The sequence below is a fragment of the Lonchura striata genome, chromosome 1 (genome assembly GCF_050655825.1).
Source record: "Lonchura striata isolate lonStrDom1 chromosome 1, ASM5065582v1, whole genome shotgun sequence".
NCBI lineage: Eukaryota > Metazoa > Chordata > Aves > Passeriformes > Estrildidae > Lonchura > Lonchura striata.
In genome coordinates this window covers 31,409,849-31,425,843 of record NC_140703.1, presented here as the reverse complement: position 1 = coordinate 31,425,843, position 15,995 = coordinate 31,409,849, and the positions used below count along the sequence as shown (strand labels likewise).

The 15,995-nt window shown below is 51.1% G+C and overlaps 2 protein-coding genes and 1 non-coding gene across 5 annotated transcripts; all 3 read right to left on the bottom strand.

The window, feature by feature from the left end:
• Window positions 1-14: 14 nt before the first annotated feature.
• PTPN6 (protein tyrosine phosphatase non-receptor type 6) lies at window positions 15-13,847 on the bottom strand. 3 transcript variants are annotated; one of them, XM_085573230.1, is made up of 17 exons: window positions 13,707-13,847; window positions 13,431-13,532; window positions 8,370-8,492; window positions 7,869-8,063; window positions 5,572-5,791; window positions 4,692-4,808; window positions 4,417-4,533; window positions 3,940-4,036; window positions 3,467-3,546; window positions 3,227-3,376; window positions 2,988-3,119; window positions 2,552-2,706; window positions 2,184-2,251; window positions 1,664-1,815; window positions 847-944; window positions 618-739; window positions 360-498 (listed from the first exon to the last, which is right to left on the bottom strand). In XM_085573230.1, exons 2-16 carry the CDS (start codon window positions 13,442-13,444, stop codon window positions 631-633), a joined length of 1,827 nt encoding a protein of 608 aa, XP_085429356.1. In that variant the 5' UTR covers window positions 13,445-13,532; window positions 13,707-13,847; the 3' UTR covers window positions 360-498; window positions 618-630. The 3 variants fall into 3 exon arrangements, with proteins under 3 accessions (XP_021404788.1, XP_021404790.1, XP_085429356.1); XM_021549113.3 differs by having other exon boundaries at window positions 15-739; XM_021549115.4 differs by lacking the exons at window positions 13,431-13,532; window positions 13,707-13,847 and adding an exon at window positions 8,750-9,097 and having other exon boundaries at window positions 15-739.
• Window positions 13,848-14,752: 905 nt separating this feature from the next.
• C1H12orf57 (chromosome 1 C12orf57 homolog) lies at window positions 14,753-15,557 on the bottom strand. Its single transcript, XM_021549128.3, has 3 exons — window positions 15,434-15,557; window positions 15,151-15,327; window positions 14,753-15,070 (listed from the first exon to the last, which is right to left on the bottom strand). Exons 1-3 carry the CDS (start codon window positions 15,489-15,491, stop codon window positions 14,922-14,924), a joined length of 384 nt encoding a protein of 127 aa, XP_021404803.1. The 5' UTR covers window positions 15,492-15,557; the 3' UTR covers window positions 14,753-14,921.
• A 49-nt stretch (window positions 15,558-15,606) lies between these two features.
• LOC116184361 (U7 small nuclear RNA) lies at window positions 15,607-15,667 on the bottom strand. The gene has a single exon (XR_004149130.1). It is a non-coding gene; the product is annotated as a U7 small nuclear RNA (small nuclear RNA).
• Window positions 15,668-15,995: the final 328 nt, after the last annotated feature.

The window sequence follows — 15,995 nt, the reverse complement described above, 5'->3', positions numbered from 1 at the left end:
GAGACTAAAACCTCTTGGGACCTGGTAGTCAAACACAAGTTTATTTACAACAAAGAAAAAAATTTGGCCATCACATCAAATTTTGATATATTTACAGCATCCAGGTGAAGGATGAGATAGCAAAAGCATAAGGGCAGAAGGTTGGTATTAAGAAAAGAGGAAGTCTCTTGTTGAATTGCAGAGGAGCTGAGCTGAAACAGGCCAAAATCTCCATACTTGAAAAGCTGAGGCTTCAGGGAACACAAACAGATAAACTCTTAACTCACGGCAGTGGGCAGAGATGTAGCTCCTGGGATGACCTTCCCTGAGAATCCACTGAAGCTGACACAGCAAAGGTGAGTTTGGGCCCTGGTGGTCAGGGAGCAATGGAAGGAGGGGTGTGACCTTTTCCTGCTAATGGATGATGAGGGGCAGTGAGACTTTGCTCGCCTGCACAGGCAAGGGACCATGGGGTCGGTCAGCTGAGCTGGAAAGCGCTCTGGTTCACAGCACTGAAAGCTGTACAGGAGAGAAGGGGAAGGCTTTGTTCCAGTCCAAGAGCAAGGAATGCGAGACAGGCCGGCTGGGATGTGAGCTCCAGTCCTGCAGCCCAGGTTCAAATGCCCCATGGTTCAAACCTGCCATGTAGGATTATTTTTTCTTTAGCGAGCCTTTCAGCTTCTTCTCTGAGGAGCGTTGTTTCCGCACCTTCTCGTCCTTTTTCCCCAAGTTCTCATACACTGTTGACTCCTCTTTCTGCCTGTAAGACCAGGGAAAAAGTGAGGAAGTGAAAAAAGCCAGCCAAGCCAGCAGGCAGACTTGCTAGGGGCAGGCAGAGCTGGGTCTCTGCTGCAGGTGAGCTCTTACTTGGAGGGTTTTCGTGAAACCTTGGGGTGCGCATTCCTCGCTGCAGGGGGGTAGGCGATGTTCCCATACTCACACTCGTTTGGCTTGCCTTTCTGAGACTGCAGGAGAGGAAAAACAGGCTTAGAAGAGTGTGGTCTGGGAGATACGTTTGAGGCACCATGGAAGAGTTCTGGCTGTTAAGCCCCACTCTGTGCCAGGATCTCAGTGGAAGCTGGTGGATTGCTGAAGTGCCTGGGCTCAGCACACTGCCACTGCCAGAGGTGAGCAGCAGGTACAAATACAGCCTTCTACAGGAGGCAACAGAGAGACAGCAAATCTCTGGAGGCACTAGAATGCCTAAAAGTCTCAAATTTCTGCTAAAGAATATTAAAAAAGCAGGAATAAAGAATATTAAAACAGCATGCTGCCAGAAAAGACACCACTTATCAAATAGCAGGAAAAGATGATGCAGCTGCAAAACTGGAATGTGAAAGACAAAGAGGAAGGAAAGGCAAGGAAAGTCTTTGCTTGTCCTAAATGAAGTTTGTAACAAAACAGCACTTGGTGATGTTATTCAGAACATAGTTGGGGTGACTTCATTAAAATGTAACTGCTGTCTAGCAGTTCAGAAGGGATTGGTACTTGAACTGCTAATGAACTTTTCCCCTGAATTTAAAAGTCTTAGAAGCGAAAAACATGGACACAGATCTTACTGCAACATTGTAGTCTATATAGATGCAAGTGTAAACTTAAAGCTTCTGAAACAGAGCACTTGGGTTCAGAGCCAGCAGCATGCAGGGCTTGGGCTCGCAGGGCAGTAGAGCCCCTTTTCTCTCACCTGGATAACTTCCAGCTTTTTCTTGGTTGCCTCTATGAACTGGCAGATGGCCATGTAGATGAACTTGTACTGGGCCTCTGTCTGCACCATCCCAGATCGCTGGGCCCTCACCATCTGGATGGTCTTCTGGATGTCAATGTCGCAGTCCAGCCCTAGCAAGGAGCACCATAAAAGCTTATGGACATATTCACTGCCCTCTCGCCCAGTTCTCTACCAAAAGAAGCCACAGTGGAAGACAGTCAAGAAGTTTCCACCTCCTTCTATACTTTTTGTTCCTGTATGGACCTCCTCTCTCCCCTCTGCTCAGTATCTTTGAAGTCTGGCCTTGGAGGAAAAGCCAAAGCTCAGGGAAGGCTGAAGCCATAAGAAGCAGATATGGTACAGAGATCCAGCAGAACAACTTTCTTAGGGCTATGGCAGGATCTTCTCCCACTGACACCTGATAGTTTTCATCCCTCTCCAGCTGAAATTAAAAGACAAAGCCCTGCTGGGTAGTCCAGTTAATTTTGAGTCCTCTTACCCTTGGTGGAGATTGTTTCCACTATCATATCAATGACGATGATAGTCCCAGTGCGGCCAATCCCAGCACTGCAAGGAGAGGACAAGCAGAGGTCAGAGCAAGACAGCTCCTGAAACAAAACACAGCTGCTTCTGGGGGGAAGCATGTGGCTCTTGTAGCAGCTATTCAGCAATGCCACAAAAGAGTCATGGGTTCGAAAGGTAGAGAGTTTGGTGTGGGGGTACCGAAGAAGAAAAAAGCAAATATGGGAGTGGTATATGCTTCACTCACGAGTCCTGGGGTACAGCTGGAAGCAGCAGGACAGACTTTCTGTATCTCACCCTAGATAAGCAATGGAGGATGGTTCAAACTCCAGCCTCTGTACCAACCTGCAGTGTACCAGAATAGGCCCTGCGTTGGGGATACTCTCTTGCTTCTGGTTTATCTGGTCGAGGAAGCTGAGGACTCCTCCTGGCTCACTGGGTACACCATGGTCAGGCCAGCTCAGGTACTGGTATTGCCAGATCTCACGCACAGCATTGCCCTGAGAAGAGCAAAGCACCCCACTGGTAAAATTGCAACCCAGTCCTGTCCCTGGCTTCTGTCTCAGGGAGAGATGAGTCTGAAGCCAGAGAGAATCTCTGTTTCCTGCACACTTCTTGGTGATTTCACCAGTGTGATTCCAGCCCAAACCAGGAGGGAACAGCAGCCCTAAGCATGCTAAAACACCAGCATCATCACAGCAGCCAGCAGTTGCCAGGTTTAGGTGTATGGTGGCTGTTAGACCCAGGGGTTGGATGGCAGCTCTTGGTCAGACACACTCACGTTATCCTTCGGGCATATGCAGAGGTGCCGGAGTTTGTACTCCAGTGCATCGTGCTCCCCAGTGTTCTGCACAAGGTAGGGACCGTACTCCTTCGTGCTGCCCAGCTCTGGCCAGTAAGGCACACATTTGTTCTGTGTGGGCAGAGAGGGCAGGGTGAGGATGGGCAGAAGGCAGGAGAGAGAGAAAAAGCAGAGCAAAGGTTGAAAGGGAAAGGATACACCTCCAACCTGCTACTTACCCGGCCTTTTTCCACCTCCCGTGTTGTCATCACAATAATGCGTGTGTTCTCCTGCCACACCATTTGCCACAAGTCATTGACTGTGGCATCCAGGCAGCCCTGGCTGGCGATGTAGGTCTTGGTGCACTCATCTGGGCTGATCAGGGTGTTCTGAGTGCAGACAGGGGAGAGTCAGGAGGGCTGCAGGAGCAGCACTCCTTTCCCTGCTTTGAGCACACAGCCATCTTTCAAGAACCTCACCTTGACATAGTTGGCATTGATGTAGTCAGATCCAGGTATATTTGGGTCCCTTCCCTGGAGGATGACTCTGGAGTGATCAACTGGGGTGCAGTGAAAGAATGAACAGTGCAATGAGATATTCCATGCACGGCCACACAGAGCACCCTCACTGCCCTGTGCCACCTCAGTCATGATTCCCAGTGGTGCCCAATATCCTCAGCTCTCCCTCTCTGGTTCCAGACTAATCTCACTCCATCCTCCCATTTCTCTGCCTCTGTGATGGACCACAGAAGCTAATGAATCCCATGCAACCCTCCCTCCTTCCTTCAAAGACAGGGAAAGGCTGTGACCTCCCTCATCAGCTCTTAAATCCTCAGTGCCATACACCCTGTAACCTGCTCTGGAGGACAGAGTGGGCTGAAGCAGGGATGGCATGGACAGCTCTTCATTGCCTGTCTGTCTGGTTTTTTTTATAGTGGAGAAGCAAGACTCACAGGGCAATATGTTCTTGTATCGGTTCTTGCTCTTATTTTCAGGTCTCTGGCCCTCATGACGGTCAAACAGGTGCTTGGCTTCCTGTTTTTGCAGGCTCTGAGAGCAGAAGAAAGAGTAGTCACGGCAAGGTCACAATGTATGACAGGGGAGGTGGGCACTAGGAGGCACAGTGGTGGCTCTGATGACACATGGGCATGCTGTTAGGAGCAGAGAAGTGAAAACCAAACCTAGACTTGAGAAGTCTGAGGCTTGTGCCCTTACTGTCTTGGAGTAAAAAAGCACATTTCTACCTCACTGGGCTCACTTAAAGATGAGACTCATTCCCCAGGGAAACTGGTTCCAAACACACACTTCTTTCAGAAATAAATTGACAAGACACAGGAAATTTGTGTACAGGAAGAAACTGAGGATGGAGAATGAGGTGGTCCATACAGAATTCCCAAAAAGGCAAATAATGTCCTCCAGCAGTTTCTTACATCAAATTCCTCCCAGAATCCAGCCTTGGATGTCTCCTCAGACAGACTTGTCTTCTTGTTCAGTTCCTGCACTCTGTTCTCAATGTCAGCAGCATTCACCCTTGTAGCATAGTAGGGCTGGGGATGGGAAAACACAGGTGAGAGAGAGATGCTGCTGGAGAACAAATTATCCTCTGTGCACCATGGAAAAAAAGGAAAGGGACATAAAGCAGAAGCAAGCAGCAAATCAGTCCCTTGAAAGGGCCCCTAAAAAACAGGAAACCAGACTGACTTACCTGCTTCAGGTACACAAAGGAACCAGACATCTCCTCAATTCCAATCTTCTTGAAGTGCTCCACCAGATCTGTCAAGCTGTCAAACATCTCAGCACCTCCAACTGTGTAGCGTCCATTCTAAACAGAGGACGAATGTGTAATGTCTCACTCATAACATTCATAACAGAATCTTGGGATAGTTTGGGTTGGAAGGCATCATAAAGGGTAGCTAATTCCAAGCCCCCTGCCATAGGCAGGGACACCTTACACTAGACTGAGTTGCCCAGAGCCCTCTTCAGCCTCACCTCAAACACTTCCAGGAATGGGGCATCCACAGTTTCTCTGGGAAACCTGTGCCACTGCCTCCCCAACCTCACAGTAAAGTGTTTTTCCTATTATCCCATCTAAACCTGCCCTCTTTCAGTTTGAAGGCATTCCCCCTTGCTCTATAACTCTATGCTCTTATAAAAAGTCCCTCTCCAGCTTTCTCAGGAGCCTCCTTTATGTACTGGAAGGTGCTGTAAGATCTCTCCAGAGCTTTCTCCAGGCTGCACTGCCCCCACTCTCTCCACCTGTCCCATGAACAAAGCTGATGACACTCAGGAAAAAGGCAAAGCTGGGGTGCAGATCCATAGGCACCACCCTGCACCATATAGGAAAGCATTTGCTCTGCTGGGGAGGTCAGAGGAGTTTGCCCTGAGCACACGGAGTTCATGGCTCTGTGCTCTCAGTGGATCAAAGCCCATAGATGGTGTATTGCCCTCCAATCCCACTTAAGGCCAGTAGCATTCTCTCCTTGGAATCTCCTCATCCCACATGAAAGAAATAGGAGAAATTGTGACAGCCATTTCGGTAACATCCATCAGACCACTGCCTCTGCTCCTGCCCTCCCTCTGCTCACCTCACACATGATCTTGATGTGTGTGACTTTGAGCCGGGTTCCAGAGGCACCGGTTGCCCCAGCTGGAGCATCAGACCCGGGTTTAGGCTGGTCAGTGAGGACAGACAAGACAAAGTCCCCAGGTTTACTGAGGCTCTCCCGCACCAAGAAAGTCCAAGGGGTAGCTTTGGCCTGGAGCAGTGACTCAGCTGCAGGGCCTGACAGATGCCCATGGTACCACCTAAGAAAAAAACAAGAGAAGATCAGAAAAGAGGTGGAGATGCAGGAAGTGGATGCCCTTGAGCTGATGAGTGAACATCAGTGACCAACAGTGGGGAAGGGTGAGGGATGAAGAAAGGAAGGAGGAGACAGAGAAGAAGGAATGACAGAGGGAAGGAGGAGCAGGATTTTGGGAACAGCAGATGAGACAGAAGGTGAAGAGCGGGGCAGAAGAGGCAAGTGCAAAGGATGAGGCAGAGACAGAGGGACCTAGGGAGCAGAAGGCTGGTACCGGACAACACAGTGGCAAAGCACCGCTTTGTGACACACACATAGGCACAGGTAAATGATACTTTCTGCCTGGAACACCAGTTGGGAGAGGGTAGTCTGTGGGTTTCAGCACCTCACAGTATTATTGGGATTGTTGCCTTACTGCTGCAAGGGGCTCTGGAAACTCAAACACCAGGGAAACAAAAATAAGCCCCCGCTAAGTCAGAAACTCTCCCATCAGATTTAGCAGCACCCAGATGGTTGTAATGAGATCAGATCCATTAAAGAACCACTCCAGCAACTCCTCTTTCTGAAACTCAGTCACCTCTTCACTCAAAGGATAATTCCTACTCTCTGGGCACATCACACTGCAGCAATCACCCTGGCCATGGGAGTGAGCACCACAAGCTGATCCATGTGCACATTTCTGTCTTCAATAGAAACACTCAGCAGCTCCTTCTCTCCTCCTAGCACAAAGTCAGGAGTGTCCCCATTTGACCAAGGTGCTCCCTGCCTCGGCATGGGGATGTGGGAATGGATTTACTTTCCATGGAGCAGCTAACAGGGAAGGCCTGGTGTGGTACTGGTGAACTTCACATTGTTAGGGGGCTATTTGTTCCCACAAACTGAGATGGAGTTCAGGAGGCTGCAGCCCAGTCACAGAGGCAGCTGGGACATTCGTTCATTCTCCCCTACATCTGGTCAGAGCAAGGGGCTGCTCCACATACAGCAAGAGGTTCACACAGTTATTGGTCCCAGCAAGTAATTTTGTTGACTCTCACTTCATGCACTGCAAGAAGCAGCTGGTGACTCTCACTGCACGTTTGTCACTAAGTTCTGAACCTCCTCTCAGAGAACTGTTCAGCCACCATGTGCTCAGATGCCACCTTGGGATCGGTTGGCCGCTCCTGCCCATCAGAGAGGTCTCCCAGCCTCCCCTCCCCACAGGTAGGAGGGGGTTAATGGGTCCCATTCCTCCCTCCCCCAGCAAAGCCCAGCTCTTCAAAGCCACGTGATGGAAAATCACTTGGGGAGAGAGTGAGAGGAGCTTTCGTAAGAGCCTGAAGGGGGGGAGGGAAGTTTCCAACCGCAGGAGGAAGGGAGGAAACTGCAGGGCCACGATGCAATGGCCTTGACTGGAGAGGACAGCCAGCAGCAGAACTGCTCCTCTGCAGCCTGACCCCAGAGCAAGCTGGAGTGTACCCTGATGTTTCGGCCCAGGGCATCTCTGCTCCCTGCCTCCGGGTGCCCAAGGAGGACCTGAGGAAGAAGGACTTGTCCACCCCAGAGCAGGGCATGACAGCCCCCACCAGCTGCATCAAAGGGCCTGAAAGCAAAAGGCAAGGGCAAAACCACCTGATTTGATTTAGGAACTTGGTGTCAGAGACACATGCAAAGTGGGCACAGGAAGGAGACTAATCAGGCCAGGAATAGCAGGGGAACATGGTCCTGCTCGCAGCTACGTGAGTCACCCAGGCCTAGAATAACCAAGGAGGTTTGGGGCAAATCTGAGGGCTTGCACACAGCGTGTCCCTCCACAGACCACTGTAGACCCACAGCGGACACCGCAACCTTTTCTTTCAGAAACAGTATATAAATAGCAAAGGCAACCGGAAACCAGAAGTAAAAATAGATCCCTCTTAGGTCTGCTGTGATGGATCAAGGTATGCACAGCTATTCCTGGGGATGCTGCCCCCATGGACACATAGGAGGTTAAGAAAGGCAGGAGGCACTTTTTACAGGATTTGCTCTGAGGATGCAGGCAGGACAGAAAGGAGGCCATGAAACATTTAATCACAAACACAGCAGCTGCCTTGCTGTCCCCGTACCTCTCTGTCGTGGGGTCAGAACAGTTGAGCGGGTATCGCAAGTCGATGATGGTTCCATCTTTGTCCTGCAGCGAGCCCTGTTGCTGTGTGTAGTACTCCACCAGTTCTGACAAGGTGGCAAACTTCTCCCCTCCATAAAGGTCATAGAAATCTCCAGTATTCTGGATGCGGATGTGGGTTACCTGATCACCAACCCTGTGGAATAAAGCCCAGGCCAGTCCAATGAGTTGGTTGGAAAAGGGGTAGAAAATTGTCCTGCACTACCTCCCACCACGGAACCAGCGCAAACCATCTCCGTGAATGGAGATGACTGGAAAGAGAAGCTCCTTGGACAACGTGAGGGAGGCTCTAGAAGATACTGGGAAGCTGAGGTAATTTCACAGTTTGAGGAGAACTCAAACGAAAAGAGATAGGATGAAGAAGATGCCACAGGACATGTAAGGATCTAGACAATCTGTGTATGTAACACTGCAAAGACAAGCTGGGGTCCAAGTTACTTACCGGACTGAAAGGGAAAAATCCCCCTGATTCCTCCGACTGGGTCTGGCCAGGAAGCTCCCATGGACACCTCGTCCCTTCAATAAGGCTTCAGCTTCCAGCCCACTCAGGTCACGGTGAAACCACCTACCAGAGAAAATAAAAGCAAGACCAAGTGAATAAAAAGAGCCAGACGCTATTGTGGAGATTTGTAGGGTGAAGAATGGTCCCCGGTCAGCATCCCTAGGTGAAATCCAGCAGCAGCATCCCTTCCTGCCTGATGCCTCCCCCAGCCTAGGGACAGTCCCCGTTAGAGATATGGTTTCCAGGGCCATCCCTGCCCTCATCCATCCTGTTTCTCTGGTCCCATTCCTTACACACACAGACCTCTCAGACCCTCTTACCTCACCATTGTGAAGGGAGAAAGAAGAGGCGGCCAAGTGGCTGCCACCAAAGCAACCCAAAAAACACAGAGGACAAATCAGTTTGCGCTGGAAAGGAAAGGGAAGTCGGAGGTCTGTGCCGGGGCACCCAACACCAAACTGTTCCTGTGCCTCTTGGGAGCTGGCCATGTATTTCTCCTGGAGCTGAGTCAGTCCATGCAGACCCTCTCCATCCACCTTTTCCTGGACAGGTGCCTTGCTCTCTGGCCCGCTGTGCAGTGCTGCTGGCCACGAGCCCGTACACAGCGGGGCACGCACGGCTCCGGGAACAGGAAGCGCTCTGAGCCATCCACTCCGCAGCCCCAGGCTGCTTTGCATACACTTCTGCTTCTCCTTTTGCGTCTTTCCTCCCCATAGCCCCTATTATTTTTGGGTCTCTGCCTTTAGCACACAAGGGCTGACTCTTCTCATGCTTCTTAGATTCTGGCCATGTTCACAAAACTCAGTTCTGCTCATCCCCTGTTCCCCTTTTCTTCCAAAAGGCCAATGAGCAACACAAATGGTCCCAAATTTCCCACATGCTCTGTACAGGCACAGAGGGGAATCCGTGTGAATCCAGAGCTGCAGGCTTCAAGGTCCAGGCCAGTGTTCTGAGCACAGCAGTGCCTGCCTGAAACCAGCCTGCCATGGGATGGGACTGACACAGGCAGCAGTAGCTCAGAAGGGATGGGAAGGCTGGGAGAGGGTGGTGCAGCTGCCCAGGAAGGCAGACAGAGACCAGGACAAACAGCTACTACCTAAAGAGAGTCCACACAGCACTGAGGGAGCTGAGCTGAGCACCTTGAAAATCCCAGCACTCCATACTGAGGCCAAAGCTGACAACCAGGTACAAAAAAAAAAGAAGGAAAATCATTCCAGTCACATAGCTACTTCCTGCTGTGGCCCACAACTGCCCTGCCCACAACACTGGCTTCAAGGTCTGCAGGTCTGGTGAAAGAATGGGAGCTAAGCAGTGGCCTAAGAGTGCAATCCAGCTGGCAAAGGAGCCTGGCTTTTCCCTGGGGCCATCTCAGCTACCCTGTGTGGTGTGGGCAGCAGCAATAGCAACAGCAAGAGCCTTGCCCATTTCGAGCAGCAGCAGACTTCCCCACACACCACCAGACTGGGAAATCCTGCAAAAAGATGAACAGGCTGCTAGCTAAGACCTAGACAAAAACTCGTGGCCAAGACAGAAACCAGCAACAAAGGGAAGTACAGGAGAGAAGAGTGGGAAGCTAAACTTCATTGCTAGAAAGGCAACCCAAGCACCTACAACAGCTTCCTTAGAAATGCTTCTGGTTTCATGCACATGGTGAGCTGGGGTGTGGTGAGCTGCAGGCAGCCAGAGGTACTGACTTAGAACTAATATTAAAAACCAAGGACATTTTAAATGCATGAGACCAACTCAAGGGAATTTCTGCACAAAGTTGTAGAAGTTGCACCAGAAAAACAGCACCTAAGTCAGTCTATCAGGAACAGGAAACAAGTGTTGTCTATAGCCAAGGGAGAAAAGGCCTGAACTTCCAGGGAGCAGTCCCAGAAATTAATTCCCAATATCAAAAGCATATTAGAGTATGCAGAATAAATACCAAGCCAAGGCAGTCAAAAACCAAAACTTAGGCACCACTGCACCCTACACTGAAGGAGAAAATCTGTCTGAGGAACTGAACATTAGTTGGACAAAGGGGAACAGGGAAAGAAAAAGGTAGCAAAGAGCCCAGACCAGAATAACAAAGGGTGAGAGAGCATTTATCCCATGTAACTCAGTATCCTCCAGAAGGACAAGCCACAGGGTGCAGTGTAATCTCTTGATAGTATTTTTGTGGACAAAAATCCCATATTACATAATTTATAGGATGACTTTATGCTTCTGCTTGCTTTCATTTTAGGAAAGGAGTGGATGCATACAGCTGCCCTGGTGTGTTTGATCTGGGCCATCTAATTAAAAACTACCAGTAAGGGAAGGAAATGTCACCACAGAGAAGCCATCAGTCAGTATCTTCAAGGTTGTTCTCCCAAATGGCTGCAGCATGGAACAGCTGAGCCACTAAATATAATAAGACTATAACTGAGCCACTAAATCACTTTTTTTAATATAATTAAGAGGTCAAGAGGTTTCAGCAAAGAGACTACTCTTACACTGTTTGGCTTTCAGTACAACACAGGTGTTAGAACCTCATCTTGTAAATCCCTTGGGGAAGCAGGCCACAGCTAGCACAGTAACAAAATTTAAAGCAGAAGATAAATGAAATAGCTAATTAAAAGACACACATCTGGATTCTACAAGAAAAAAAAGGCCCTGAGAAACTGGAAAGGATCCAGCATAATGCCACTAATGCAGTGAAGAGCCTGGAGCATAGCAGAGAGCAAGCTGGGTTTATTCAGCTTGAAGAAAAAATGTTTAAGGAGGGCTTTAACACTTCTCTGAGACTACCTAAAAGGGGACGTGGGGGTTTAGAGATGCTGAGTCAGGTTCTGTTTTGTGGGACACAACATAAAGACAAGAGGCAACAGGCATCACTTGCAGCAAGGGAAATTCTGCTTAGGTATCAGGAGAAACTGCACATGTGCTCTGCCCCAGGGGGGTTCAGCACTTGCCACAGGTCCCCAGAGCAGCTGAGGAACCTCCACCCTGGCCACTGTCAGCACTCAGGCCCTGAGCCACCTGAGCTAGTTTTGGAGCTGCAGGGCTGGGACTAGGCAATCCAGAGGTCAAAATGGTTGTCAAAGGAAGAGCAGAGAGAAAGACTGTGCACAGAGTTTCTTTTGCCCTCCTACTTCCTAAGCCTCTGTTAGCAGCTACTTGTAGTCAACTGTCAAATGCATAACAAATTTTGTGCCCTTTGGCAAAGAGCTCTATTGCTCAGTTACAGAAACACCCCCTCCTTTGACTTGCTTATAACCTGCTCCCTGCCTCTTTTTAAACACCTGGTTGCTGTAAAGAAAGAAAAATCTGGGCGATTCCTGTTTCTCACCCCCTGCTCCAAGCTGCTCATGGTAACAGACCCGAAACATCTGCATCCATCCTCAACTCTTTGCCAGGATGAAGACTCCAGGCCTACTAAGGGGTTTCTTTTTGTAGAGAACTATTCTATACCTCTGACCACCTTTGCTGTCCCTCTCAGAGATATTTCCAATTCTGGCATTTTGATTTGGAGGTAAGAGTGAAGGTGGGCACAGAGCTGTGGTGTCCAAAATGCTGGTGAATCATGGACAGTGATGATTTCTGATGTTCACTATAACCAAGCACTAAGCTAACAATTGCATGGAGTTCTATAATCAAGGAGAGGTTATCATTAGTTCACAGTCATTGTTGCATATGCAATTTTTCTATTATTTTTCTGTATGAACATTGTTTTACATAAGCCTTTACATCTCCTGTTCTACTGCCCACTCAATCATTAGGTCTTTCTGAAATTATTCACAAGTCAACTCCCACCCTGTTATCCTCAATAACTTTCTATCATCATCCAATTTTCTCACCTCACCAAGCTGTATTCCCAGGCAACTTGGGAATATACTGAACAGCATGTATTTCAGATAAGACCCCTGTGATCTGACCAGTGATGACTTCCGTTTGCTATAAAAATGGGATATTAATTCCCACCTTCCATTTACTATTCTCTAATAATTCTTTACCCAGGAAAACCTTCACCTTCTTTTTTTAATGTTGTGATTTCAGCCTTATTTGAAGACTTTGATGAGAAAATCTTGTCAAATTCTTTAAATCCAAGCAAACTGTACTGGCCAGACCACAAGCTTGCTAAGTCCCTCAAAACCCTCCAGTTTTACAGGACCATATCTGCCTTTACAAAAGCAGATGCTGGTGTTTTCTTTATTATCATATTCATTGCTTTCCCCATTATACTGTGCATCCTTTGCTCAGATAATAACTTTATTGTTCCATGCTTCCCTCACATTTTGGGGGAGCTAATTTGGAGCCCTTTTTGAGAATGAGCATTGCATGTGTTACGGAGATGATTTCAGACAGGAGGTTGTGCTGTTCTGTACGGAAGTCTGCTGTAATTCAGGCATTAGTGCAGAGCACAGGCTGCCTGGGGACGGGCAGATGGACCATCTTCTTGTGACTTGCCAAAGCCACATGCTCTCCATCAGGCCTTGGGGCTCCAGCACAGTGCTAGACCACTGTGGTTACCCAAATTCTTACCAGAGAGTCATGCCAGTGCAAATCCCATTTCCTGACACCCTTCCACAGCAGCCTCCAGAGCAAGGTACCTGTTTGGACCGACTGTGAGGATTGTATGTCCTGCTTTTTGTTCCATAAAGGGCTAGATAGACTGCAGCAAATAAAAGAGTGACTAGTATTTTAAAGGCCAGGCAGTTGACATCTCTCTCTGCAAAACCATTCAGAGATGCTGCAGCTGCAGGGTGGCAGAGGAACTGCAGCAGACTGGGCATCACAAACCCTGTTTGCTCATTATCAAAGGGAGAAGGAGCAACAGGAAAAATGTAAAGCACAGCAAGCTCCAATCCTCTGGCTACCTCTACCAGAGGGGTCAGCCCTCTGGCTACCTCTAATAGACAGCTCCTATTAAAAACTGTGGGGTTTTCCCTTTTGTGTCTGATTCCTACTGCTGCTATTTTTATTTTTCTCACCAGCAACTCTTGTTTTCTTGCCCTAACTAGCATTCACAGCACTCACCCACGGGATGGCATCAGGGTCTTGTCTCTCAGATCCCCACTGATGGAGGACTGACAGGAGCTGGTGGAGGAAGTACCACAGCCCTCAACCAAGTGGGTCCCACTAAAGAAAATAAAGCAATATTGGAATTACCAAGAAAAGATCTTGAAAGGGACTTGGGGGAGAGATCAAAGACCTTGCTAGGGGAGAGGTGGCCTGGATGCTCATGGCGGTGAGTGCCGGGGCGCTGAGCAGCAGCCGGCGCTGCTTGCGGCTGCAGCACCTCCCGTGACTCACCTGAGCCCGGCGCGCACCGGCGAACCCCGAACTCCGCCCGCTCCCAGGCGGACTGATAGCTCCAGGTCAGGCAAACCTCAGGCCTCAAGCCGCGGGCTTAATTCTCACCATTTGCAAAGCACTTCCTGGACTGTAGTTAATGAATAATCAGAGGGGTGGGGGAAGGCCAAGGCCAAGCTCGGAGAGGTAGATGGAGACGGAAGGGACCGACTGCTCTTCCTGCCTCCCATCCACTGAGCTCACGCCCTCGCTGGCTGCATTCCTGCCCGGTTTGTAACCGGGAGCACAGAACGCAGCTCGCTCACACCTGGCTCCCTGCTCTCCCAGGCCTGGCTCCTTCACGCTCAGCCCTTTTCTCCCCTCTTCTGTCGCCAAATAACTCAACTCTTCCAATGGCAACAGGGACAAAGGGCAGGAGGCTACAAGCGGACATCCCTGGTGTCCCTCTGAACCACACTGGAAAGAAAATATTGCAAAGGAGCAAGGCTGCACCACTAGGTTGACCCCTCTGCAGTCCAAGAAAAAACGTGAGATAAAAATTGTATGTTGTTTATGTTGTTCTAATCCAGGCTGCAGCAAAATGGGGCAAGTCCAGTCCTCCTACGCTCGGACACTCCCTGCTGCAGCTCTCTGCTGCCTTTTGCACTAAGGATAATGTGCTGGATTGCACATTCAGCCACAAAACAAGGCAGCCACAGGCACTGGGGGCAGAAGTAAATTAGCACTAACCCTGCTGGGACAGGAGCCTCAATGGCATTTACAACACTTGCTGAACAGCACTAGATTGTGTTGAGGGACGCATTTCCCAGTATGCTTCAAACAGAAAGTCTGAAAATGCTTGCCCTTGTAAAGTGCTTAATACCTGTCACTCTGATATAGGATCCTCGGGCTTCACACTGAGGCTCTGCACAAACCTTTTTGCAAAAGATGGCACATACTGGGCCTTCCAAAACAGCGTTGCAAGTGTCATGCAGAGAGCACTGCTGTACCTGCCTCTGCAGCAGGGAGCAGCACTGCTGAGCTCACGGCCATTCATAGAACACGGGCACTTTCAACACACGTTTTATTCACGAGCAGACACACGAGCGGGGCACGAAACATCCCATTCCTTCCAGGACCGCGTCTCCCTTGTTCAAGTGCTCCGTTCCCAGCGCTGGCAGGACCCGCACCTTGGAAGGAGGGCACCAGCCGGAGCACCGGGAGAACTCCGCGGGCTCAGGAGGCGGCAACTCCGCCAGTGCCGGCCCCGTGCGGCGGCAGCGTCATGGGCGGCAGGAACATGGCCTTGAGCTTGCCGGACATGCTGGCGATCTCCGGGTCCTGCGACTCGTAGGACTTGATCAGCCGGGCGAATTTCAGGACGCCTGCAAGGAAAGGGGGTGGGCGGGAGGCCCCGCTGCCCCGGCGGGCCCGGAGCATCCCGCCCGGCGGGGGAACAACCCACCTTCGCCGTCGCTGCTGAACCCGTAGGCCTTGATCACGTCCTGCTGGATCTGGGTGGCCACGGGCAGGAGGAACTGCAGCATCTTGCCCATGTCGTTGCAGGCGTTGTCCCGAGCCTCCTCCATGCGCTGCGCGTTCTCGGGCGCCCCGAACGCCTTGATCACCTCGGCCAGCACCGCTGCGAGACGCGAGCGCTCAGCCGCCCGCCGGCCCCCCGCGTCCAGCCGGGCGGCACGGGCGCCCCGCCGCCGGCCCGCCCGGGAGACGGAGCCTCCCGCACTCACCCTTCGCCTGCTCCGCGCTCAGCGCCGGCGGCACCGGGGGCTGCGCGGAGGCCGCCATGGGGCGCGGCGGGGCAGCCGCGGCTCCGGCGCCAGACTGAGCAGCGGCCCCGGCGCGGCGCGGCCCGAGCGCGGCTGCGCCTCCCCGCCCCGTTCTGCCATTGCACCGCGGTGGGAGCGGCTTCCCGCCAGCGCGGGAAACCTGCTGGACAAATTCTAAAAGAGCTGAAATCACTGCCCGCCTTCCGCCACGGCCGAGGAGCCCCTCCCGGCCGACCCACCCCGAGGTGAGGGCGAGGTCCGCTTTTCCCTCCTGCGAGCGCCTCCGTGGGCCCCCGTCCCGGTGCCGTCCCCCCGCCCCGCTCCACGCCGATACCGACGGCCTCCGCCGCCGCCGAACGGACCCGGCCGTGCCGCCCGGCCCGTATGCAAATTTATCGCTTCTCATTGGCCCGCTGTGCGCACGCCCGGCCTCTCCCCGCGGCGCCGCCGCGCCTTTCCCGAGGCAGTGCCCGCTTCCAGCCTCTCCCAGTTTTCACCGGGAGTGCTTCTGCCGTTCCCGTTC

Excerpts from the sequence above, each read along its gene's own strand:
- PTPN6 (XM_021549113.3), bottom strand. Across the intron at positions 4,037-4,416 it reads GATTCTGGGAGGAATTTGAT|AGCCTGCAAAAACAGGAAGC; the intron begins GTAAGAAACTGC and ends TTCTGCTCTCAG. Across the intron at positions 3,120-3,226 it reads GGGAGGTGGAAAAAGGCCGG|AACAAATGTGTGCCTTACTG; the intron begins GTAAGTAGCAGG and ends CTGCCCACACAG.
- C1H12orf57 (XM_021549128.3), bottom strand. The coding sequence starts at position 15,491 with ATGGCGGCCTCCGCGCAGCCCCCGGTGCCGCCGGCGCTGAGCGCGGAG. Across the intron at positions 15,328-15,433 it reads GAGCGCGGAGCAGGCGAAGG|CGGTGCTGGCCGAGGTGATC; the intron begins GTGAGTGCGGGA and ends CGCGTCTCGCAG. Across the intron at positions 15,071-15,150 it reads GTTCAGCAGCGACGGCGAAG|GCGTCCTGAAATTCGCCCGG; the intron begins GTGGGTTGTTCC and ends CTTTCCTTGCAG.